Below are 26,068 nucleotides of genomic sequence, written 5' to 3'. Positions count from 1 at the left end.
AAGTACCATGGTACATGCACAGACAAACAGACGTAACACTAGAGAAAATACCATCGACCATGGCTTCAACGATCAATTTGAATTTAATTGATTACGCAAATCACAACTAGAGGCGCTAGTGTCGTAATCATTCGGGTTTGACTATAGATAGTGGAATATATAGATGAGCGAAGATAAATCCTCTGTCTCCAAACGAACTGTCAAACGTGTCTCCAAACGAGCATGACGTCACGATTTCAATGGAAACGTTAAGGGCTGTGACGTCATATGCGCGTGTGCACGGGCAAAAAAATCGACTCAGCCATGCTTTCGCTCATCTATAGATTCTACTATCTATAGGTTTGACATTTCACTCCAGCACCTTCTGGTGACGATGTCATACAAAACATCGTTTCGTGTAACATGCTCGCATGATGGTGGTAGAGGAGTTGAGCGATGGATTTTTCAGAAAAATGTTCAAGCTGTTACGTCTGTTTGTCTGTGGTACAAGTACCACAGGTGTGTCCTTAGTTTTCCAGATTTTAATCGACTCAAAAATCAAAAGGATTAGGGTAACCAACTTGATTTGGACCTCTATACATATTTTGGACCCTCCTGGCGACATTTTTCTGATTTCTGAACTAAACACAATGCCGCTGCTAATTCCCCCATTGGCTTCAGGAAATTAATATTGTTCAGCATCTGTTTCACTGGTTTCCCGTACAAAAAAGCGATATTTAGATGAAAAAAAATTATCGTCAATTGACAGTTCTTCTATGAGAACTGTTCTATGAAAGTGACAGCTTCGGACTTGCAGGCCTGTTCAGCGGTTGTAAACAAGTCTGCACTCGGCAGTGTCACATGAAAAGGCCTATACCATTACGTAATTTGTGAAAGGCCCCTCTAGGCAGTGTCACATGAAAAGGCCTAATAGCAAACTGCGAAAAGTCATAATCCAAAACTGAAAAATTTGAATGAATACGTAAATAAATATAAATATTCAGTTTCATTCCCTAAATTCAAAAGCTTTCGGGCGTTTCTTAAAAATATTTTTTGGACCTTTAACATGGATAGTGAGGTACATATTGAACAAGTATTTATGTGTAATTATTACCACCAACATGATTACTTTTTAGCCTCCGTCGGATGGGTATCTGATTGATTTGATTGACAGCGAATGGCTCACAGATGAACTGCCAAACGATCAGATAATGGTGCCCTTCGAGAAACTGCCTGATCCAGAAGCTGATAATGGAGACTCGCACCTTACGCTAACTGAGCAGGAACAAAAATGGACTGATCTTGCTTTTTCCGCACTTGCCCCTGAACTGTCCATAACAGATCAGCTTAATATGAATGGTGTTTAGGAAAAAATCGGAATGAGTCACACATCGATGTTAAACTAACAATTCAATATAGACTTAGAAATTCAGAAAATTCAAAATGAACAAAAATCTTCATTCTTCTACGGCCTTGACCGAGTTCTCAAGGGAATTTGAAGAAGAACCCGAGACTATGTTTTCAAAGTTAGTGACTAAGTTCACAGCTGGTATTTACAATAGTGGTAGCAGCACGTCAAACCTCGGCAAAACGGAGGAAAAATCAAATAAAAGTGAGATAAGTGATATTACATTAGAAGTGGAACATGAAATATGTAATGCTGAAGCATCGGATACTGCTGCAAACCAGTTGAGTAACAATTTATCTACATCATCGGAGGAATCTCAGCAGGAAATTAATACATCACAAGGCCGCACTTCTATCAACGTCCTGAATCGGTTGATGACTTTGGTGTCGCAGAAACCAACTGTAAGTATACGGTTAGTACGCCGTGTTTATCCTTTTAATGGGACAAATCGGATCGATTGATCAGATGGTGTCTTCCTTTGCTTGTTATCTGCTTGGGCTTAAGATTGGTATACTTTTTCTCTTTTTCGTTCTGTAGAGGGTGGTTTTGTTCTTCAATTGTAATTGTTTATTTCTTTTTAACGATAACCAGTTAGTATATACATACTTTTTGTCGGGTCAAGGAAGCAATTACTGTATCCTGTTGATAAGTTGTATCTAAATGTCACATTGGCGATCATGTTCTTCGTTTTGCTGGTATTGATCGTGAGTCCAATCCTCGCTGTCTCGCTCTTAAAAAACACAAAAGCCTCTTCCGGCGATCAATCCCGATAATATCGATATCGTCCAGGAGCATATGCAATCTTGTGATATTGGTACCGCTTCTTTGCACACCAGCTCTCCTAATCGCTCCTTCGAGCGCTATATTGAACAGTAGATTTGAGAGTGCAGGGTGCTTTAATCCATCTAAGGTAACAAATGACGTCGATATTTCATCCGCAACCCTTACACTTGATTTCGATCCGCCCAACTTTGTACGAATCAGTCGTATCATTTTCGCCGGAAAACTATGTTCAACCATGATTGGCCACAATTCATTCCGTTTCACTGAATCGTACGCCGCCTAGAAATCAATAATGGGCCGTACACTAATTACGTAAGCAATTTTTCTGGAGTTTTCAACCCACTCTCCCCTGTAGTATTTTTCCCACACAAATATATTTTTATTTGTATGGAACGCAAGAAAATGTCAAACACCCCCCTCCCACCATAAGTGCTTACGTAATTAGTGTACGACCCCTAAACAGATGATGTGTCTGCAAGTTGTATTTACTCCCGGAATTTATCAAGGAATTGTCTCAGGGTTAACATGTGATCCGTTGTTGATCGGCCCTCACGAAAACCTGCTTAGTATTCGCCGACGAAGGATTCTTCAAGCGGCCCCAATCTGAACAGAATACGGGACATAATTTTGTACGCCGAATTAAGGAGGGTTATTCCTCGGTAATTGGTGCGCTCCAGTCTGTGCCCTTTTATAGAGAGAAGGCAAATGAGGCCGTCCAGGTAGCAGGTATTTCCGCGCCTTCCCATATTTTCGACATAATATGGTGCAGAACTTCATAAAGCTGCTCACTGCCATGTTTGAGAAGTTCAGCCGGGAGCTGGTCCTTTCCCGCAACCTTATTGTTTTTCAGCTCTTTAACAGCTTTTCTTCGATAATATCTAATCAAGAAGGTCTCGAAGTGTTGCTTCCAACTGGAAGCCACTTCGGTTTTATCTGTCAGAAAATTCCCTTGTTGGCCGTTGCACATGACGGGAGATGACGATGTCTTTCTCCGCAAGCGATTGACAGTCTCATAAAACCTCCACATATCATTCTGCTCAATTTTTTCATGTGCCTCGCTAATCACTTGTTCTTCATACTCTTTTTTCCTCATGCGGTGGGTTCGTTTTTTGGCTGCTCTTGCCTCCTTGTGCCGATCTCTTTTCGATTGGAAACCCGGTACAAATATCCAGCTTCTAGCAACGTTCTACTCGTCTGTCACTCTCTGACACTCCACATCGAACAAACCCGTCCTGGATCGCCTCTGTGCAGTGCCTACCACTTCTCGTGCTGTTGTGCTCACCGCTCCATAAATCGACTCCCATAGATCGTTGATATTGTCGCTAACGTTGATTGCACTTATCCGTTCGTCGAGCTTCTGACGGTACTCAGCCGATTCTCCATCCGCCGACAATCGCTGGATATTGTAACGCATCGTTCGCTGTGATCATTCGTTCGATACAGTTGACAACCGTGATCGAATTTTACTGACAACGAAGTAGTGATCAGAGTCAATGTTCGGACCTCAGAATGTCCGCACATCGATAACATCCGAGAAATGGCGCCCATCCACCAGAACATGGTCTATCTGGTTGCAAGTTTCACCATTTGGATGTCTTTAGGTGTTGATGACGTCTTCAGATGTTGATGTGCTTTCGGATATTCTTTCGTGCAAAGTAGGTGCTACTGATGGCCATCCCTCTGGCAGCAGCGAAATTTACTAGCCGTCCTCTCTACCGACCTGAGCGTTAGCGTCTACGATAACAATTTTCACGTCATGCTTTGAGCACTCTCCGTAGGCTTTATCAAGACATTCATAAAACGTGTCCTTCGCGTTGTCGGATTTATCGTTTGTCGGTGCGTAAACGTTGATTAGGCTGTAATTGCTACAACAGATTCGTTCGCTAATGGGTTTCCACCGCATCACTCGCTTCATCTGCTTGCCCATCACTGTGCCCATCACTACGAAACCAACAAACCAACATAAAGTAATGCTCTGCTTTTCCGCCGCCACTGTGATAGATGTTATGCTTGAATGCAGTGTTGATCGTGGGGTCCACGGCTCGGAATTCACGTTCTCCGGATCTGGGCCATCGGACTTCTTGAATAGCGGTCACGTTCACTCTAACCTTCTGCAGTTTGCGAGCCAGAAGGCTCACTCGTCCAGGGTAATTTGGGGTCCTGACATTCCAGGTACCGAGTTTCCAATCATAGCCCTTATTTCGTTGCCGGGTCGGTTGCCAAAAATAACGTTCTCTTTTCCTTCTATCTCCATTTTTCGTGGTATTTGAGAGGCTTCAGTAAGTTACCTTACCGGAATCGCGTTACCTACAACGCGCTGGTGGGGCTGCCACCTTAGGTATAGCTGACACGATACAACATTTAGTTAATCAGCCGCTGGGTACCAGGCAGACGTATGAGAAATTTATACAAAAATGAGTTATAAATTTCATAAAGTAATGAACGTGTACTATACACATGTGGAAGTGTTAGCTTGACAAATGGATTGCGAGTGATTTGAATATGCGTCCAATTTCGGAATCTTGAGATCATTCTGTAGCCGCTAGGTTGCGTAGGCCGACGGAGATCCTTCGTAGCTTAGTTGGTTAAAGCACTAGTCTAGCGTACTGTAGGGTCGTGGGTTCGAGTCCCATCGAAAGGAAAGTGGTTACCTCCCCTCCAATACATTTTTCAAATCATTATCTTCCACATAATATACATATTCACATATGCGTTTTCATAACATTGTAAACTAACAATTGTCTCGACTTCCCTGGACATAAAAGTATCATCGTGTTAGCCTCATGATATACGAATGCAAAAATGGTAACTTGGCTCAGAAACTTATGAGTGAAATGGTTCGAATCCGCCGAAATAAAAAATGTAAAACGAGGATTTATAATGAAAAAGGAAAGAAACATTTATTACCGCGTGTTTATGGCTTTTGTTTTTGCCTTTCTCGTATACTAAGTATACGGTAAAGGCTATATGATCGCTCCAAAAACAAACTTTTTATAGAAGGCCCGGAGACCCATAGTGTTATATACCAATCGACTCAGTTCGACGAATTGAGGTGATGTCTGTGTGTGTGTGTGTGTGTGTGTGTGTGTGTGTGTGTGTGTGTGTGTGTGTGTGTGTGTGTGTGTGTGTGTGTGTGTGTGTGTGTGTGTGTGTGTGTGTGTGTGTGTGTGTGTGTGTGTGTGTGTGTGTGTGTGTGTGTGTGTGTGTATGTGTGTGTGTGCGCAAAACTACTCAAAAAATGTCATTCATTTTTCGGGCACTTATCCTCAACCGATTTGCTCGCAACAAGTTGCATTCGACGCAGAATCCTGTCCCATTGTTTCCTATTTGAAATTGGCAAGATCGAACTATGGGATCGAAAGTTATGGCCAAAATACAAATTCATACGAAAAAATCGCGTAAAAAATGTCACTCATTTTCGGGCACTTATCCTTAACCGATTTGCTCGCAACAAGTTGCATTCGACGCAGAATCCTGTCCCATTACTTCCTATTTGAAATTGGGCAGATCGGACTATGGGATCAAAAGTTATAGCCAAAATACAAATTCATACAAAAACATCGCGTAAAAAATGTCACTTATTTTTCGGGCACATATCCTTAACCGATTTGCTGACAACAAGTTGCATTTGACGTAGAATCCTGTCCCGTTGTTTTCAATTGAAAATTGGCCATATCGGACTATGGGATCGAACATTATACCATTTTTGCCTTTCTCGTACAACAAAGTTGTACCAGAAGGCTATAATTTCACTCCAAAAGCCAAATTTTGATAGAAGGCTCGGAGACCCATAGTGTTATATACCAATCGACTCAGCTCGAAAAACTGAGCACATGTCTGACTGTGTGTGTGTGTGTGTGTGTGTGTGTAGCCCCGGGAATTTTTTATTGTTAAACACGTTTCATATAGAAGAACTTGACCGATTCGAGTGCAACTAGTTTCATTCGACGGAGAAACTTTCCTAGTTGGACACTATTGTTTTTGTTTGCTAATAACTCATTCGATTTGAATAATATTTCTATTTTTCTTTTAACAAATACGCTGTTTACATGCACACTTGAAGTCATTAATCAATTTAGCCATGACGCAATCCATTACTCTCATAATAATTGCTTAAAAATTACTCAATTATTGAGTAATTTATAAGCAGCGTGATAGAGTTGCATCAAATATTTTAACCGCCAAGATGTAGGCAATTAGCACAGCATTTACAACATTAATTCGAATCCAACTTATCGAATCGAGAAAGGCATAATCACCACTTGGGGATAAATTTGGGTTTTTATGGAAAAATCGCTAAAAAACTCACTCATTTTTCAGGCACCGATTTGCTCGCATTAAATTGCATTCGACGCAGAATGTCTCATATTTTCTTATTGAAAATTGGCCAGATCTGACTATGGGCTTAGATGTTATGGTCAAATTACTATTTATTGTGAAAAAGAGTTCAAAAAAGTCTAGCTCACTTTTTTAGCACTTAGACTTCATCTATTCCCCAAGCAACACAAGTTCAACAAATCTGGTTGCAGTAACCATATTGTGACTGAATCCGGTCATATATAAGTTACTGTGATTGATGTGCAACATGTGTGCTTCTCAGGTCGCTCGCAACAGATTGCATTCGACGCAGAATCTTGTCCCATTGTTTCCTATAGAAACTTGGCCGGATCGTACAATTGGGTCAAAAGTTATGGCGAAAATACTAATTTTAAAACTACAAAATAAAATGCCATTTTTTGCTCTTATGCTCATCCGATTTGATTGCAACAAATTGCGTTTGGCGAGAATTTTTTTATGCATATAAACAAATATGAAAAATAAGACCAATCCACATATTGGTGTTATTTTAGATTTTTCCAAACCTTTTGAACGAACGAGAAAGGCACCATCACCGCTAGGTGGATTAATCTGGGTTTTGTTACATACACTCTGAAAAATCTTCACGTCATATTTACCTGAAAACAAATGTGGTTCTCATCCACCATACTTTTCACGTAAGAGTGACCTGAATGACAAGTAACCTGAACAAATTTTAGTTCCCTTGAGTTACGTGATTTATCCGGTGACTCTGACTGGATCTTCCAGTACTAACGACGCGAAGCTTGAAAGTAGTTACGTGTTTGATCAGGTGAACCTGACGTGATTTGGTCGTACTGGTTACGTGAAATTTTAGTGAAAGCTACAAGACAGCAGGTAACCACTGCATGTTTTGAAATGTATTGAAATATAGTGATTTTGGAATGAATGCAAACATGAACAGGGACTTCCTATAAAAGGGAATCTTTTTCACGTTGTTGATGCATTGATACATTGAAATGCCGTCATTTGGTCATTGCGTTTTGGAGTTATTGCAGAAACACTGTTGAAGAAAAAACAAAGTGATCGGCGGATGTTGAATGGAATTTATCAGATTTGTTGAGAAATGATTTCAATGAGAATCGCTGAGAATTTTAAAACCAGTTTTTTGCTCGAAAATTGCTGATATTGCCGCTGTTAATTAAACAAAAAGTAGTGGAAACTAGACTACAAATTTTATACTAACGCGACCGGAAAACTAGCTCTAGACTTCCAAGCAGCTTCTTTTTCTTTCACATCATTTTTTAACGATTCTAATAAATTTAATTCAACCTCCGTTGATTTTTTCCAAGGAGGAAAAATGCAGATATGGAAAATATCACTTACCTCCGCGAAGCCTCATTATGTTTAGGTTATGTATCATTCATTCTTGTTTACAATGCAGGTCTTCCGCAAATGCCGAAGCTGCAATCACACATTTTTCACTTAAATTGTTTACGTGGGTATACAGTCATATTCACCAAGATATTTAGTAAAAGTTACGTGAATTTCAGGTGAGCATTACTAACGTCACGTAACAATCGTCGTTTGTTCAAGACAGACGAGTTACGTGATTTTTCACGTGAATATGACGTGATGATTTTTTAGAGTGTAGTAATGATGTTGCTGCTGACAGCTCTGACGCATTTTCACCGAGGGGTTCAGCGATTTGGTCGAAACAAATGTGGACAACGGGATTGTCGTCCTCAATACCCCCGCTCAATTTCCGGTGGTCACCAGTCCAAGGCTTGCCCGATGTCGCTGGAACACTCCTGCTGGCAATCCCTTCGTTAGGATATCTGCGAGTTGCTCGTTCGTTGGTTTGTAGCGAACAGCAACCAATCCTCGCTGAATCAATTCTCGCACGAAGCGGTATTTCACATCTACGCGCTTCATGCGACCGTCGACCCTCACGCGCGGAGAAGGACATTCGCGTCTGCTTCGCAGCTATACACGGTTCACAAACGATATCGTCACCAGTTTTCATCCCAATTTTCGTATCGAGTCCAACAAACATCTCGTTTCGCACTAGAATATCCAAGTTCTTTGCACTGAGATGGCCATACCGGCGATGTCATAGTTCGAGCTCTTTCGACACACGACCGCACGAATAGAACGACGATTTGTCTATACACTTTTCTTCTCGGCGAAGGTTGAGCTCGTACAACTTTCCGCGTCGTTCGCCGATGGCGACTATACCCGATTCCCCGGCGATGCTCACCGTACCATTAGCGAACACTATTTGCATTCCGTTCATCTCGATTTTTCGCACCGATAACAAATTAACACTGGCCTCCGGGATGTACAAAACGTCCTTTAATGTTATCGGAATCGATTCACCATTCACCACGGAAAACAGACGGATTACACCACGGTACTTTGCAGTAATCGACTGTCCCTGCTTAGCAACAGCGATTTCCATCGGTTTCTGAATAGGAACCAGCTCTTCGAACAGTCCGCGGTCGTTCGCAATGTGTTCCGATGATCCTGAATCGATGATCCAGCTCACTTCATGCTTCGGGATCTTTGCCGCACTGATAAAACACACACCTTTTCCGTCTCCACCGTAGTACGCACTCGTCTTCTTCCAATCACTCTTCTTTTTCTTGTCCGGGCATTCGGCAACTCTGTGCCCCTCTTGTCCACAGCCAAAACACTTCCACACTCTCTTCTTTTGTTGTTGTTTCAGTGGCCTTTGAGTACGTGAACCAGAAAGCTGCCGCCTCCATCTTCGTCGTAACATAATCAGCATCAACACTCTTCTTCTTTGTCTCTTCGTTTAGTAAACGACACTTGACGAACTCCAGTGTCAATGCCTCCTCCGGCATCGTTTCGATGGCTGTCACGACCGTCGCATACGCTGGCCCCAGCGTCAACAGCAGGTGGCATACGACGTCCAGCTCGTCAATGCCAGCTCCGGTTGCTTTATATTCCCGAACGATCCGGTCGAACTTGAGGAAGTGCTCCTGCAAACTAGCACCATTTTGCCGAAGAGTGATGAGCTGCTTCTTCAGATGCAATCGACTTGCTATACTCCTTCTCTCAAAAATCCGCTGCAGCGCTTGCCAAATCCCTTTCGGCGTCGGTTTGTCGTGAATGTACTCCAACTGACTGTCGTGCATACGGGAAATCAGCAACGATCGGCATCGTTTATCCTTTTTCACCCTCTTTTCCATCGCCTTCGTCTTCTCTCTGCGCACCTCAGCCGTATCCTCCTGCTTGATTTCGAGCTCCTCCACCTCATCCGCCTCCTTCTCAATCGTTTCCATCAGCTCATGCTCGTCGAGCAACGCCAACATCCGAAACTTCCATGCCGGATAGTTCGAGCCATCAAATAGAGGCACACGGGCAAGATCGCCTTCTTTCTCCATCTTATTCACTGCTTCCGAACCGCGAAAATTTTTTACTTTCGGCACTCCCGCACTAGGCACATAACCTTATGAGTGAAATGGTTCGAATCCGCCGAAATAAAAAATGTAAAACGAGGATTTTTAATGAAAAAGGAAAGAAACATTTATTACCGCGTGTTTATGGCTTTTGTTTTTGTTACATAGTAATGATGTTGCTGCTGACAGCTCTGACGCATTTTCACCGAGGGGTTCAGCGATTTGGTCGAAACAAATGTGGACAACGGGATTGTCGTCCTCAATAGAAACCTCGCAGTAACTGTGGAAGTGCTTAATGAACACTAAGCTGCGAGGCGGCTCTGTCTCAGTGTGGGGATGTAATGCCAATAAGATGAAGAAGAAGGGGTACGTCCAGCTGCTGAGATTCGAAGCACAAGTCCTACAACTGTAAGGCCCCAGACCGTAGCAACCTGTTTCGTCGTTGTGGTGAGGAAGGGTACAAGGCACAGAAATGCGAAATGTGGATCTTCGTGTCCCATCGGAGAGATAAACAAGAAGAAGTAGTGCAAGTAACACAACTAAATCTTAACCACTGTGCCCAGCAGCTGCTTTGCCAGCCGGTCTCGGATTCGAGGACCAATGTCGCCCTCTTGTCCGTCCCGTACAACGTCCCTATCGATAATGGCAATTGGGTGGCGGACGGGTCTAGGGTGGCGGCTATTCGCGGGAGCCCCAAGGGAGGCGAATGAACCACGAGTTGCATCAGCTGTTGGCAGAACCATCAATCGTTCACATCGCGAAAATTGGAAGGCTGTGGTGGGCCGGGCATGTAGCCAGAATGTCGGACAGTAATCCGGTGAAAATGGTTCTCGACAACGATCCGACGGGAACAAGAAGGCGAGGTGCACAGCGGGCAAGATAGATCGATCATGTAGAGGACCCTCCGCAGACTGCGTGGATGGCCAAGTGCAGCCATGGACCGAGCTAAATAGAGAAGACTTTTATGTATTGCACAGGCCACTCCGGCTCTAGTCTGGTAATAAATAAACAAGGGAGTTTAGTCGGCATTACCTTCACTGGTCGAGTCCGACACTCCAGTACACTTCCGTGTGGTAGCTTGTCAACTACTTACGTGTGCTGGGTCGTGCGTCAATGAAATCTCCCTTGAAAAAAAAAAAAAAAAAAAAAAAAAAAATGCACACACACATCTTTTTTTACTGCGCGCTGATCACTTCTACGGTGACTTCGGTTGTCTTTAGTGTACTGTACACATTCACCATTTTCTATTACAAAATGTTGGATTAGCTTGTGTATCTCAGTGGTGTTCAGCATTTTAGGCGATTTTCCCTTAATTTGCTTGTCACACAATAAAAATGAATGTTCGCCTTACAAGTTAGTACTTGGACGAAAGATTGCAAATATATCTATCAGTTGAGGATATTAAAACGAATATTGGTGTTAAAATCACTCTGTACGACTTGATCAAAGAAAAAATACAGTGGGGTCCGTGGGCCGCACCTTTGTTTTGCTTGGTCGTTTCGTACGGAATGAATTTAACACCAATATCCGTTTTATTACCATCAGCAGATACAGATATTTAAAAGCTTGGCATATTGCATGGTGACCAGCGAACCGGGAAAACCGGGAGAACCGGGAAAAAACCGGGAATTGAAAATCACCGGGAAAATGTCGGGAAATATGCGGGAAATTCAATAACCACCGGGAAAATTTTCAAATCTGCATTTGTCTCTTTGTAAAAAATAGTGCAGTAATCTAAAACATCATGAGAGAATTGGTAGACTCATTCGCTCATTCCATTCTATTTCAGAGTTTACAATTTTTCGTACAAACCGTGAACTCATACAAATTTCTAAAGCAGGTCATGTATTTATGAATTTATATACCCCAGATACCTAGCTAGATAGTAGATACCCTGAATTTATATAAAGAAGTTTTTTTTTTAAATTTCATCCGTAATCTTGTTTACGGACGAACTATACTTTCAAACGTTAATAAGAATATGAATTTTCGTTTAATAATTTAATTTCGATTGTACACATGTTCTTAGAAAATTAGGTTTATTATCAAATTGTCGAATGGTTTGAATAAATGCGATACAGAGGAGATGTTTAAAAAATTTACGTAGAAATCGTATTTTTTCTGCACTGCCTTTATACGCATAACCGTCCCATGTATATAGGAAATCCCAGCAAACATGAGACAAATATGCGTATGATGGCAGTGCACCTTTGCAAGGTCTTGCTTACAATTCCTTCCAGAAATTTTGCAATGAGATATAAGTTGTTGATTAAAATATGTATAGCAAATTCAGTCTTGAAAAGTCGAGTTTCTGATAACGCATTGGTGGACACAGATAATAAATATAAATTTGAATAATTAATAGAAGTATGTATGACAAGTTTCCCAAAGCAATCAAACAATACCTAAGCTTTGTTGCTTTTTTGAAAAAGTCTATATAATTCTATTTGAAAATGATTAATACAAATTTGTTATTATATTATCTTTATTTTAATTATGTATAAAATATCCAACTAAGATAAATTTGAAAAAGCTTAAAACTTAGAACTCATGGACGATTTAAACGAAATTATGTAGATTCGATCAACCGTTTTGATTTGTGATATTTGTTGCAGGAATTTTACGTTCTTGGCGTAGCATATGTGATAATATTAAATATGTAAAAAATAAAGCGCTTGTGTGTTGTTGAGAAAAAAAATTCTGACATATGACAGGATGATAACATTTTGCATGAAAAATTCAACCGCGATATTTTTCTGCAGAATCACAATGTCTTAATAATTTGTCATTAGCTCATACTTACTTGAATAAAAAAATCAAACTAATAAAGCTAAAAAAATAGTATTATTGAGGCGAGCAAAATCACTCTTCTACATTTAATTGGGCAGTTGCAGTATAAATATTTATATGGCATTTTTTTCTATTTTTAATATTTATAAATCCGTGAGGTCTTTGAATTTTTTTTTCTAATAGTTACATTTCTTTTTGGAATCGGGAAATTTTTCATAATACCGGGAGAAAACCGGGAACTTGAAATTCAAAATCCACTGGCCACTCTGACGGACGAACTATACTTTCAAACGTTAACAAGAATATGGATTTTCGATTAATAGAACGTTGTACACATGTTCTTAGAAAATTAGGTTTATCATCATTGTCGAGAATAAATACGATACAGAGGAGATGTTTAAAAAAAATACGTAAAAATCCTTGTAAAAATCGTAATTTTTCTGCACCTTTGCAAGGTCTTGTTTACAATTGAATCATTTGTTTGAGAAACTACATAAGTCCATTTTACACTATTTCAAGAAAACAACAATAAACTGTTTTTTAACAAATTTGCACCGAATCTTTCGATTTCTTCGATACAGATCAATAGTTTTTGGCAAAACTCAACACCCTGGGGCATTTACAGTGCAAATAATGTAAGCAGTACTCCACAATTGCTCTTCAAATTACGTGGACATATGTAGTTTCTCAAACAAACGAAATTTTTTCATACATTCCTGAACAAAATATTTTTTTTCGTATTTTTTGCAAGAATATGTATTTTTGGACGAAGATTCAGAATATGTATATAAAAATCTCATTTTGGCCAAAAATGTTACATATGCAGTTTCTCAAACAAACGGTTCAATTCCTTCCAGAAATTTTGAAATGAGATATAAGTTTTGGATTAAAATATGTTCACAAGTTGTATACAAATTCAGTCTTGAAAGGCCCTGTTTCTGATAGCGCACTGGACACAAATAAATATAAATTTAAATAATTAATAGAAGTATGCATGACAAGTTTCCCAAAGCAGTTAAAAATGCCTAAGCTTTGTGGCTTTTTTGAAAAAAGTCTATATAGGGGAACGGTTCGGCACTTCATCCTATAGCTCCCATTTCCATCCAATCAAAAACAAAGCAATGAAAAGGTATTTGATATGTTATTTATTTTTGTGATTTTTTCAGCAGTGAGCACGAATGTTAGTAAAATAAGCGACAAGATTGGTACTGTATTTCTCTGTTTTGCGATGAGATGAATATATGTACAGTGAGATGGAAAACGGAACAGTTCCCTAATTATATTAAAATGTTTAATACAAATTTGTTATTATATTATCTATATTTCAATTATGTATAAAATATCCAACCAAGACTATTTGAAAAAAAACTCAAAACTTAGAACGCATGCCCGATTCAAACGAAATTATGTAGATTCGATCAACCGTTTTGATTTGTGTTATTCGTTGCTTAATGCAGGAATTTAACGTTCTTGGCATAGCATATGTGATAATATTGAATATGTGAAAAATAGAGTGCCTATTTGTTAGTTTAAAAAGCCATTTTGTTATGACAAATGACTGAAATGATAACATTTTGCATGAAAAAATTCAACCGTGATATTTTTCTGCAGAATTGTAATGTCTAAATAATTTGCCATGAGCTCATACTTACTTGAATAAAAATCAAACTAATAAAGCTAAAAAATAGTATTGTTTAGGCTAGCAAAAATCACTCTTCTGCATTTAAATTGGCAGTTGCAGTATAATTGTTCATAATATGGAAATTCTTTTCTATTTTAATATTTACTCGCAGCAGACGTTGTCTTGCATAGTAAGCGAAAATGCGCGGTATGATCTGCCCATGCAAAATTACCATTCGAATGTTAATTTTAGTTTTTCATGATTTACTTAACCCTGCCTATGATTTTCACATGAGGAAATATCATATAAACCCGTCGGAAACTATAATGAACGTTTCCGCTGAAGGAATGAAGAAAATCCTTCCAGCCGTTTTCGAGTTATGCGGATACGAACACAACCATTTCATTTTTATTTTATAGTAGATAAATCTGTGGGTTATTTGAATTTTTCTCTAATAGTTATATTTTTTTTGTATCGGGAAATTTTTCATAATACCGGGAGAAAACCGGGAAATAACCGGGAATTTGAAATTCAAAATCCACTGGCCACCCTGCATATTGGCTTATGAAATCACACACTCCTTGATTAACTTGACTTTAAAGAACTTTATGTCGCCGTGACAGCTATGGAGATGCATAGATGATCTCGGTCTTTAGTAACATAAACTAGATGCAGTGCCTTTTCTACCTTGTGATTTCTATTGTCAAATTTGGCTCATCCCATCCCAATCCTAAATTTTCGATTCTCTCTGCAATTTAGCTACAGTTTCAATTATGAAATTACTACTATGCATAATATTTTCAAATTCTCTTATTTCAGAACTATAAAAACTACAAACACACAGACCTACAAAAGTTATGGATGCCAGATTCGACGTCAATTGAATGTTATGATTGCTCCGCTAAGTTTTCTACATTCCGTAGAAAGCATCATTGTCGCTTGTGCGGTCAAATATTTTGCACGAAATGTTGTAACCAAGTTGTTCCTGGAAAAATCATAAACTGTTCAGGTAAATCAACTAATAGCATTACAGTTTGAGAAGTAAAACTCTTATTTTTCGCCATTTAAGGAGACCTGAAGGTTTGCACATACTGTTCAAAAGTAGTACTCACTTACCTAAAATCGTCTAATATTGCGGCCGACTTAAAGTCCGATCTTCGTGCATTGCAAGAGGATCTTTCCAATAAGTTATCGACAGGAACAGTGTCTACACATAATGATGGTGATCCTGGTCTTGCTAATGTTCAACGTCGTAAGATCTCCGTCGGTTACCAAGAAGAACGATTTGCGTCGACGCAGACTCCAACTATGTCGAGCGCAGATAGGAAAACAATACTTCAGCAGTCGAACTCGTTACGTGCGTTGTACGAAGAAATGATCAAAATTCTTCCAAACCAAAACCGGGGGTTGGATTTGATAGGATATCTGATCAGCAACCAAAAGTCCTCTAACAATCGGCAAGCTGTAGCAATTTTGAATGCAATGACAGAAGCAGGCTTTCTCATCCCACTTACATCAAGTGTTGCTGTAGTAAGTCAACCCGATTCTGAAACTGACGAGATAAGCATATTGACTGAATTTGATGAAGGCCTAATGTACAAATTTTTGTGGATGGACGATGATGTTTCGCAGTCGGGTTCATATGAGCTGGATGTCGATTTCAAGTCCAGTTCAGTGCATTTGATGCGACCAAGCGGAGAGGACGACGGAAATCATGGTAATTTAGTGTTATCATAGTAATCATATTTTTCATGTATTCCTAGGCCTTTCGCATGATTTATATTTCAGATATAATTCCTCCTTCAGCACCTGATAATATTGTACTTTATTCCAACTGCCGAGAAGTAGAAATTGAGAACTCTCTCAACTCTTCATCTGGGGCCAAAGCATTATTGGAATCGTTCTGTGAACATGAAGAAATTCTACTAAGTCAGTTGCTTCGAAGCGAAAATCTAGACCCTTCATGGGCCAAAACGTTAATTCCGATAGCGGCTCGCGTGGCCAATACTATACGACCTCAACTATGCGGTTTGGTTGATGCAATGGATATCCGCAATTACGTGTTTTTCAAAAAAGTACCTGGGGGGAAACGAAAAGAATGTCAGATTTTAGGTGGTGTAGCTTTCACTAAAAATGTTGTCCACCGGCAGATGATGTCCCGTATTGAAAAACCAAAGATATTACTACTACAATGCGCCATTGTGTACCAACGTATTGAAGGAAAGTTTGTGAGTTTTGATACGTTAATGTTACAAGAACGTGATTATCTCAAAAACAAGGTCACTAAAATACTTAGTCTTGGTCCAAACATCGTCCTGGTACACAAAAACGTAGCTGGCATAGCGCAGGATATGTTGCGGAACAATGGCATCACATTGGTATTGGATGTAAAACTATGCGTGATGGATAGAATTGCACGTTGTTTGGACTGCGATATACTGACGTCCATCGATTCCAACGTTGGTCAGCCCCGGCTGGGAACATGTGATACATTCCACATTAAAACATTCTACGATGAACAAGGTAAGTAAATGTTTCAATTGAATATAATAACACGGAATCGGAATACAATCATTCTGGAGGCACATATTTACTATTAGACATAAGAAAATATGTAATAAGCTGGCGTTAGAAAAATGCTTGACTTTGACATAAGTACCTAAATATATTTTGACCTCTATGAGATTCTAGACCATGTTCATTATATATTTTTTACATTGTGTTGATAAAATTTTTAGTATTTAGGTAAAAATGTGAACATGGTTCATAGCTTTGAATATTTTCAAGAATTTGTAGGTACAAGTAGTGTTTTTTACATTAATAGCTTCCATGTCTGAATTACTATGTAAAAATTTGGATTGATGCATCCACCGTTTCATTCGTTGAACGAACCCTGCTTCATTCCTTCAATTGTTTGCAGCTTGCCAATCCTACTTTTCTGGAATATTTGTGTTATATTATTGGTATAAAAACCTTCAGTTTGTACTACATTTATTTTTTATTCCAGGGTCATCAAAAACTCTCATGTGTTTGGAACGGTCTTATAGCCCTCGCGGATGTTGTGTTTTATTAAGAGGTGGTAGTATAAACGAATTGGCAAAGATTAAGAAAGTGATATCATTGTTGTTATTTGCTCGTTATAACTGGCGCTTGGAACTGTCGTATCTATGTGACGAATATGCACGACCTCCATCTCCCAAATCGAGTATTTTTGAGTCAAAAGATACCAGCCCGTCTGAAGAATTCAAAATCGACAATGAGCACCAACAGAAAGATTCGAACATGTCCAAAAAATCCGAAGAGGCAATCAAAAAAATTAACGTTAACATTGAAAACGTTGGGGATTTTTCGGATCCACTACGTGCCATTGATATTTCGCCAAGCGCTTTTGAATCAGAAAATTCTTTTGTGCTATCAGTTGAGACGCCATTTGATAATCGTTTTAGAACGGCTCTTAGTAGTACTATACTTTCGGTTAGTCCATTCTTGTATTTTCCTCTACCTTACCTGGAAACCGAAAACGGACGGAAATGTGCGTTACGATGTTTCTTTCCAAACGAGCTGTATTATTCCACACAGTGGAGCGATCGGACACACGATAAACAGAATTATTGTGATACTACCGTTAATAGTTCAATCGATACTATTGAGCTTTCTCCGCCACACGAGTTCACCAAGTATAAAATTATTTCCCCAATAGAAAGCAAAGAGGTACAATCGGTACTGGCCAATTTTAGAGCTTCTGGAGGACGGTATCCTAAACAATCGAAAAGTAAGTATTTTGGGAGATTCTAGAAAAAAATAATCAAATATAATGATTGTAAAAAATAACTATTATCTTTGACAAGTCGACTGACATAGGTATGTAAAATTAAAAGATATTTTAGTTACTAGATAAAGATTGTCGCTTCGGTTCCCTTTGTTCTGCTGTCCGAAACATGTGTGGTACATACCTGTCAAATCGTATGGATTTTCCTTCTTTGACATTTAGCTTCCCTATCCTCGCCAGCAAAAGATGTTCCGGACAGCGACGACAGCGACAATCTTTATCTAGTAACTAAAATATCTTTTGTAAAATTGGATTGTGAATTTTGACATCAATCTATTCTATATGGTCGGGGTTCTGCCAATCCGCACTGAGCGCCAATGAAAATCACTCATTTTTACAGATTTTTACGCATAAAATAACGTGGAGCGGTTCTTCACTCATTTATTTCCTATTCACATGGGACAGTTATGCGATTACAGGCAGATTATTTTTCTGCATGACATTTGTTTGAGAAACAATTCTACACAATTTCGAGAAAACAACAAAAAACTGTTTTTGAACAAATTGGCAACGAACCTTTCGATTTCTTCGATACAGATCAATAGTTTTTGGCAAAACTCAACACCCTGGGCACTTCCAGTGCAAAAACTGTAAGCAGTACTCCATAAATAATTGCTCTACAAAGTGCGTGGACATATGTAGTTTCTCAAACAAACGAAAAAAAAATCATACATTCCTGAACAAAATTTTTTTTTCGTATTTTTTACCAGAATACGTTTTTTTTTTAAGAGGATTCAGAATACATATATAAAAATCTCATTTTGGCCAAAAAAGTTACATAGAGTTACATATGCAGTTTCAACAAACGGTTCATTTGATTTATTATGATTTTCGAACTCAAATCAACGTACACTATGTACGATTGTTTCTATGCGGGGATATAGGGGCAGTAGGGGCAATATGAACATATGGGGCAATATGAGCCACCCTCATTTTGAGCTTATTGACAAGTTTTAGCATATATTAGTTATATGATCTTTAAGAGGATGCTACACATATGCATCAACGTGAAAACCGCATTAAAATTCAATTCAAACATGAAAATACACTTGAAAATGTAAATTTTCGCTGCATAGGCAAAATTATTATAAGATTTGAAGTTTATAAATAAGGTTTTGACACAAAACTGATTAAAATACAAGTCAAAAATACACCACAATCAAAAGATATATTAAAATTGAATATTGTACACACATGTTTGTATTGATACAAATCTGAATTTATCATAAAACTTTTTCTTTTCCAAAACCAGTCTCTATGGGGCAATATGGGCATACCTGTACTGAGCAAGATATCAGGCCTTAAAATACGAACAAGTTCAAATTTCAGTAGTCAAATACAAGAATATTATCATATATGTAAGATTCACTACGGAAAAATTACAACAGCGCATTACTGCGTTTGAAACAGAAAAAATGACCATTGGCCAATTGAAATGTGGCTGTTCAAACGATGAAGAGTGGCAAATCGGTTCAGTCCGCTGTTGTGCGGTTTTTTAATATTATTTGGAATGGAATACTCACAACTGTTGTAGGAATATCATATTCTTCCATATTACGGTACTTTTTTCGCCTAAATAAACGTTTTGGATGGGTGGCCCATACTGCCCCAAATGGTGGCTCATATTGCCCCGTATAGTCGGGAACACACATTGAAATCAATACATTTTCAAAAGTGCATTCCAACAATTTCCAAACGCATTTTTTGTCATTCATCGACGTTATATGAAAGGTAACATTCTCTAGTATAAGTCAACTACATTTGATCGATGTTTTTTGAGCTTTTCAGCGGTTTTCGGAATGATTCCCTTAGGTGGCCCATATTGCCCCGATCACCCCTACCTCTGCGCGTTATTTCCGCGAAGCTTTCCCATTTTTTCTTTTTTTCCGTAATAACAACACAGTCGAAAAGCCGCTTGGTGCGGTTTATCAGAAGCCCGACCATATCATATGATGTAGCTCGTCATCTAAACGCAATGTTGTTTTTATTCAATGCAGATAAAATAAAGAAGCAATATGATTTTGAATTGTAACGATACACTAAAAGATTTTTGTTCTGTTCCATTTATTTCAGTGAAAAAAATAACGGTTCGTAAACGCTGCATTACAACTGCTTCCCAAAAACCTATAGAAACCTACACGAACAAAGATGCGTTAGATTTGGAAAATCATCAACGTCTACCTGTGCTATTCTGCAGTTTTTATTATAACCCTAACGCCCCATCTTCGTTTTGTGCACAACCCTCGTTCATGAACATGCAATTTTACGGCCAAAACGACATTATGCTTGGAGAATTTTTGGAAAGGTACTGTTTCCGTAGTTCGTACATCTGTAAGTCATGCAACTTGCCAATGATGGATCATATACGTCGGTACGTTCATTCGCAAGGCTGTGTTCATGTTAAGCTCAGTGAAGATGTGAGCAAGGTTGACACTGGTACCATACTAGTCATTTCAAAATGCACCATCTGTAATGAAGGAACGAAACCGGCTCCAATGGCCAACGACACTTGGTGTTATTCGTTTGCGAAGTACTTAGAGTTGCGGTTTCACGGACATGCCTATAAACGAAGAGAGATTGAGGGTCAAAGTAAATGTGATCATTCTTTGCATCGAGATCATGTACAACAGTTTTCTTATATGGGGATCGTGGCCAGCTTCATGTACACCTCTATTGACGTATGGGAAATTGGTCTTCCGGCCATGATTGTGCGAATGAAAAATTTGAAGACTTGTGATACGCAGCAAATAGTTGAAGAGGTTAAAAATTTCGCTGTGAAAGGATATGAAGTATATGCTCGAATATTCGACAAATTGGCCGAACTCTCGACTGACACGGATACCTTTTCAAGGCTGAAGAAAAAAGCTAACCAAGACCAAGTCAATTTTAAGCAACGAGTCGAAGCCGTGCAAACCCTTCTTACAGAGGAGATTGTCTCATCAGAAGCAGTCGAAGATTCCATGTTATTGTTGAAGAAAGCAATGGCCGAAACAGTAGAAGAATGGGAAGCTAAGCTACATGAAATCACCATGCAAAGTAAATCTAATTCCTCGAAATTTGGAACAATGACGATCGATAACGGCACAATAGCAACAGAATACCATGATTTGACTAAGCATATGGATGCAACTCAACCGATTGTAATTTCCGCTATTACTAATGAAACAAATGTCGAAGCATCCGCTCAAGATTTCGTAGCAGAAGTTATAAGAACAGATGAAAAGGCCATGAAAGAAGGAGACCGGAAAAGCGTGAAAGGTTATTTGAGTCACTTTTTGTCTTCTTCCGAAAACACACACTTTTTGAGTTCGCCGTTGCCAAGTAACGAACATCATTGTTTAAAATCAGGGCTATTCCCTGTTGTGGTTATTGACCAAGATCTAGCGTCTTGCATTGCGTATAGCTTAGTATCGTTAGATTACAAGAAAGCACTTGACAACATCTATTCAGGAAATATGACGGAACAAAGTCCGCATTTGAAGCGTAAATCGTTAGATACTGGGTAGGGTGTGACTAGTTTTTTCCAATTAAGAATCTAATATGTAAATTTTGCTTCTTAGCTTTACTGTAGAAACAGATGACTCTGGACAAGCTAAATCAGAAAATGTGGATGTCAAGAAAACTAAAAACAATTCGCATGTTGAAGTTCAGTTTCAGGTATTACTAAAAAAAATATTACTCAAACTATTCGAATTACTTTTAACATTTATATTTTTTTATCATTTAGGACTCCTCTTGTAACATTACCTGTAAATTATATTACGCGAAAGAGTTCGACAACTTGCGACGTAATTTACTCGAGGCAGCAAACAACGCCAGCGACAACGTCAACCAAAACGTTACATCTAAGCCTACGAGCGATTCGAAAACAATGGAGGATGAAATCAATCTGACCCGAAGAATGTTCGCTCGTTCGCTCTGCCGAAGTGTAGTGTGGGAAGCTCGTGGAGGTAAAAGTGGTTCGAAGTTTAGCAAAACTCTCGATGACCGGTTTGTGTTGAAGGAAATGTCCAAAACCGATGTTTCGATATTTGAAAACTTTGCGCCAAACTACTTCGAATATCTGACGCAATGCTCTGATAAGCAACAGCCAACGCTGCTGGCAAAAATTTTCGGAGTTTTTAAAGTGACAATCAGGAAGGAGTAAGTATATACCCTGATAATTGTTTTTTTTTGTGTAGATATAAATCTCGCGCTTAGTTTCATAGGGGCGTAACTGTATTGATCGATTTCTCTTCATCGATGTCTTCTTTTTATTATTGTACCGAGTTGCGCTGGTTTGTCGATGATTTAATGGTTTGGTATGCTAAAGGATGATTGTATCTTGCACCAGAATCAATAATTACGGTTGTAGCTTTTGAAACAATTGAGTTATTTACAAAATATAAAATCGATTAAGAGAAATCAAGAAATCGGGGGGGTGGGGGGTGGTTTGGGTCTTTCGTTTAGGGTGTTTGTGCTCATGCATTTCTTCTAAAATCCCGGCCCCTAGCTTATGCTAGTTCGCCGACTGGCTGGCTGATACACTGCTCCACTGCAACGTTGTCTCGATCCCTCGGCGGATGTGCCACAAACTTCCTAACTCGAATCCTCTTGACTTCTCCCGGGGTCGAGGATGGTCCACCAGTTCCGGTGAAGGAAACTTCCGCACTGATGTTGTCCCGATTACCGGCGGCTGTCGCAGAGTACGCTTTCTCGCAATGTGGCCGGCTTCGTCTTCGGGTTGCAGAGGTGGCCCGACAGTTCCTGTGGAGTCCCGCTGGCAGCTTCAGCAGAATGATCAGCTGAATAATCGGCGGCGTCATTGGAAATCACACGGAGCTACTAACCTATGCGTGCGTGTCCGGTGACGATTGGTAAACTAAAGAGGACTGTTGCTAGGCTGCCACGTTATCGAGCTCTGTAATGGCGATGGATGCTATGATGGCACATGATTCGATGCGTATGGCAGAAGACTTCCGGTTCGCTGGCGCCCCGAGACTAAACACTGCACACTGTGCTGGATTTCGCTTATTTGATGGTCTCTTCTCCATCGACGCTGCAGCTGCAGCATCCGCATTCCACATACCTTTTTCGCGACACATTCGCTCTGCGACGGACGTTGTCCGCCCTTATGGCAGGAATTCTTCTACGTGCCTCCGCAAACCTCAGGCAATCGAACACCACGTGCTCTGAAGTCTCCTCTGCGTCAATAGACGCCGGGCAGAATGGCGATGACGCAATGCCACACCGGTGCAATTATTTGCGGAAGCAACCGTGTCCGGACAGGAACTCCACGGTCGCAACGGCTGGAAGTGGGTTGCCGGTAAAATGCTGACACGACGCCGAAGCAATCTACTAGCCAAGCCACCTCTCGCCGGTATTCATTATTCTCAATTTTGCACCCATCCTAAATGTTGAAAGCGTATTAATTAGGGGAACTGTTCCGTTTTCCATTTGACTGAACATATATTCATCTCATCGCAAAACAAAGAAATACAGAACCAATCTTGTCGCTTCTTTTTGCTAACATGCGTGCTCCCTGCTAAAAAAATAAATCAAATACCTACCTTTTCATTGCTGTGTTTATGTCGGGATAGAAATAGGAGCTATGAGATGAAGTGCCGAACCGTTCCCCTATCACGTAATTTTTCTTTAAATTATTTATGATTTTTTGAAACATGTTGCAAAGATTTTGGTGGCAAATTGAAGTCACACGTTAAAAAATACGAGCAAACAAAACGTGTAAAAACAGAATCCTGTGTAACGGAATTCCATATAAGAGAGGGTCCATATAATCGAGGTATACCTGTATTTAGCATTCATCCTATTTCAGTAGAATATCAGTATTCAAAACAATAACAGGACAAAAATCCAATTTTGAGATACCTTGGTATAAATTAGGTTAACAAGCACACGCGTCCTTCCGTTGTTGAGTGAATGCAAAGGAATACAATGACTGCTAAAATGTGGTACGGATGTTTGTTGATCGTAGGTAGATGACTGATCAACTTTTCGGTAATTAGGTCTTTCCGATCGAACTTCCTTGCACATCAATAGTATTAACTGTAAGAAATCAATAATGCTTTTGATTTTATCACAAGATGACAACAAATCCCTCCAATAACATCGCCAATATTTTTTTACGTAAAAATAATTTTAATATAGACTTGTAGCATATAACGTTTTAATAATATTTTCTTTTCTCAACGCAGCAATACGACGAATGAAAAAACTGTCTTGGTGATGGAAAATCTTTTTTTCGATAGAGAAATAACGGAGAAGTTTGATTTGAAAGGTTCCCTCAGAAACCGATTGGTAGACCCGAATAGACAATCCGGTGAAATAGTGCTTATGGATGAAAATTTAATGCAAAGTATGATATCAACCGATAAAAGCATTCCCTGTTGTTTTTATGGGACAAACAAATGTTTTCTTCTACCACAAGTTAATGCGAGTTTTCCTCACTTTCAGTGTCCTGGACAAATCCACTATACATTCTGACCCACAGCAGGACCGTTTTGAAGGACGCGATAGACAGAGATTCATCATTTTTGGAGAAAAATGAAGTGATGGATTATTCCCTGTTGGTTGGATTGGACAATAAAGAGCGATTACTAGTAGTTGGTATCATTGGTGAGTTATACAAGCCCACCCAATATTTTTTTACATGGTTGGTATTCATTATTTTCTCTGTGAACCTCAACTTTCACAGCTTCTTAAATACCACCTGGATTTACTATGAGTGAAGGTCATAATCGACTAATGCCCAACCGTATAAAAAAAGAACTGGGCGACATTTTACAAAATAATAAAACATCTAAATTTCAGATTACATTCGTACTTTTACATTAGACAAAAAAGTTGAATCTATTTTAAAGCAATCAGTTATGATGGGAGGAGGTCATGGAAAGTTACCGACAGTAATAAAACCGAAGAACTATAAAACACGTTTCACAGAAGCAATGGATCGGTATGCATCATCATGTTCTCCTAAAAAGTGGTATAACTTCATTTTTCTTCTCAGGTACTTCCTAGCTGTTCCAGATAGGTGGGATGGTTTGGCGAAACATAATTCTTGTCATTACCCATCATGATACTTATTGTTTGTAATGTAATATAATGTATTTATATATATACAAAACATACAACATAAACATTAGAATTATTTGCGTTTTGGATAAAAATAATAATACTTCGGTTTATACTCCCAACTTTATTTTAAAATTTTATTCTCAATCTGTTTAATTTATTTTAGATTAAAACCCGTTAAGTGAAATGTTTCTTAACTGTTTGAAAAAAGCTTCGAGAACAAGAATCATTAATAAATAAAATTTACTAAAATTGAAAAAAAAAGTTTTTTAGTATACAATATTCGAATATGTCCATATAGGGGTTGAGTGCTAGTAATGGACCCCTTAACAACTGAAATTTTCTTCAATCGCTTCGCTAGAGTAAGCCTTATGAGAAATTGCCATTCTGCAGTTATCAGCAACGTGTTTCGTACATAAAACACGCAAACACATTCATTTTTACATTCAAAATAAGCATTTTTAAATGACGTAGCTAGTATGGGAGGACGGGGCAAGATCGCGACCCGAGGCAAGAAGAACACCTCTTTATTTTACTGCTATTATGCCTTTTTCTCTCTAAGTAACACCGCACACTGTTAAACTATATTGCCGTTATACGCATAACTATCCCATGTACGTAGAAAATCGAAGCAAACATAGGACAAATATGTGTATAAAGGCAGTATAGTCCAACAAAAGAATTGACATTGAAAATAAAATGAATCTGAAATACAGATAAATTAGCAACAGTTGGTGAAAACTTGGATTTTCTTTTAAGAAATCAAGGGGGGACCATCCAGGACCATTCCCATTGGGACATCCCAAGGAGAATGTTTTTTCAATAACTTTGGAACGACCGATCCGCGTCGACTGCAACTTGTTGCG

At 39.1% G+C, this 26,068-nt stretch overlaps 2 protein-coding genes across 3 annotated transcripts; both read left to right on the top strand.

Annotated features, from left to right (window-relative positions):
• Nucleotides 1–897: 897 nt before the first annotated feature.
• Nucleotides 898–1,434, top strand: LOC134211724 (anaphase-promoting complex subunit 13). Its single transcript, XM_062688888.1, has 2 exons — nucleotides 898–1,057; nucleotides 1,116–1,434. Exons 1-2 carry the CDS (start codon nucleotides 1,046–1,048, stop codon nucleotides 1,344–1,346), a joined length of 243 nt encoding a protein of 80 aa, XP_062544872.1. The 5' UTR covers nucleotides 898–1,045; the 3' UTR covers nucleotides 1,347–1,434.
• On the top strand, nucleotides 1,423–25,466 carry LOC134211723 (putative 1-phosphatidylinositol 3-phosphate 5-kinase). Of its 2 annotated transcripts, XM_062688887.1 has the most exons (13): nucleotides 1,423–1,788; nucleotides 15,122–15,311; nucleotides 15,372–16,019; nucleotides 16,091–16,825; nucleotides 17,310–18,074; nucleotides 20,205–21,633; nucleotides 21,692–21,788; nucleotides 21,859–22,274; nucleotides 24,326–24,486; nucleotides 24,585–24,746; nucleotides 24,942–25,083; nucleotides 25,138–25,228; nucleotides 25,259–25,466. In XM_062688887.1, exons 1-12 carry the CDS (start codon nucleotides 1,423–1,425, stop codon nucleotides 25,205–25,207), a joined length of 5,181 nt encoding a protein of 1,726 aa, XP_062544871.1. In that variant the 3' UTR covers nucleotides 25,208–25,228; nucleotides 25,259–25,466. The 2 variants fall into 2 exon arrangements, with proteins under 2 accessions (XP_062544871.1, XP_062544870.1); XM_062688886.1 differs by having other exon boundaries at nucleotides 25,138–25,466.
• The last annotated feature ends 602 nt before the right edge of the window (nucleotides 25,467–26,068 follow it).

The sequence above is a fragment of the Armigeres subalbatus genome, chromosome 2 (genome assembly GCF_024139115.2).
Source record: "Armigeres subalbatus isolate Guangzhou_Male chromosome 2, GZ_Asu_2, whole genome shotgun sequence".
Lineage (NCBI taxonomy): Eukaryota > Metazoa > Arthropoda > Insecta > Diptera > Culicidae > Armigeres > Armigeres subalbatus.
The sequence above is the reverse complement of the archived record's forward strand: the minus strand, read 5'-3'. Positions and strand labels throughout refer to the sequence as shown.

Coding starts and splice junctions, on each gene's coding strand:
- LOC134211723 (XM_062688887.1), top strand. CDS start 1,423: ATGAACAAAAATCTTCATTCTTCTACGGCCTTGACCGAGTTCTCAAGG. Junction 21,634..21,691: donor CGTAAATCGTTAGATACTGG/GTAGGGTGTGAC, acceptor TTTGCTTCTTAG/CTTTACTGTAGAAACAGATG. Junction 22,275..24,325: donor AAAGTGACAATCAGGAAGGA/GTAAGTATATAC, acceptor TTCTCAACGCAG/CAATACGACGAATGAAAAAA.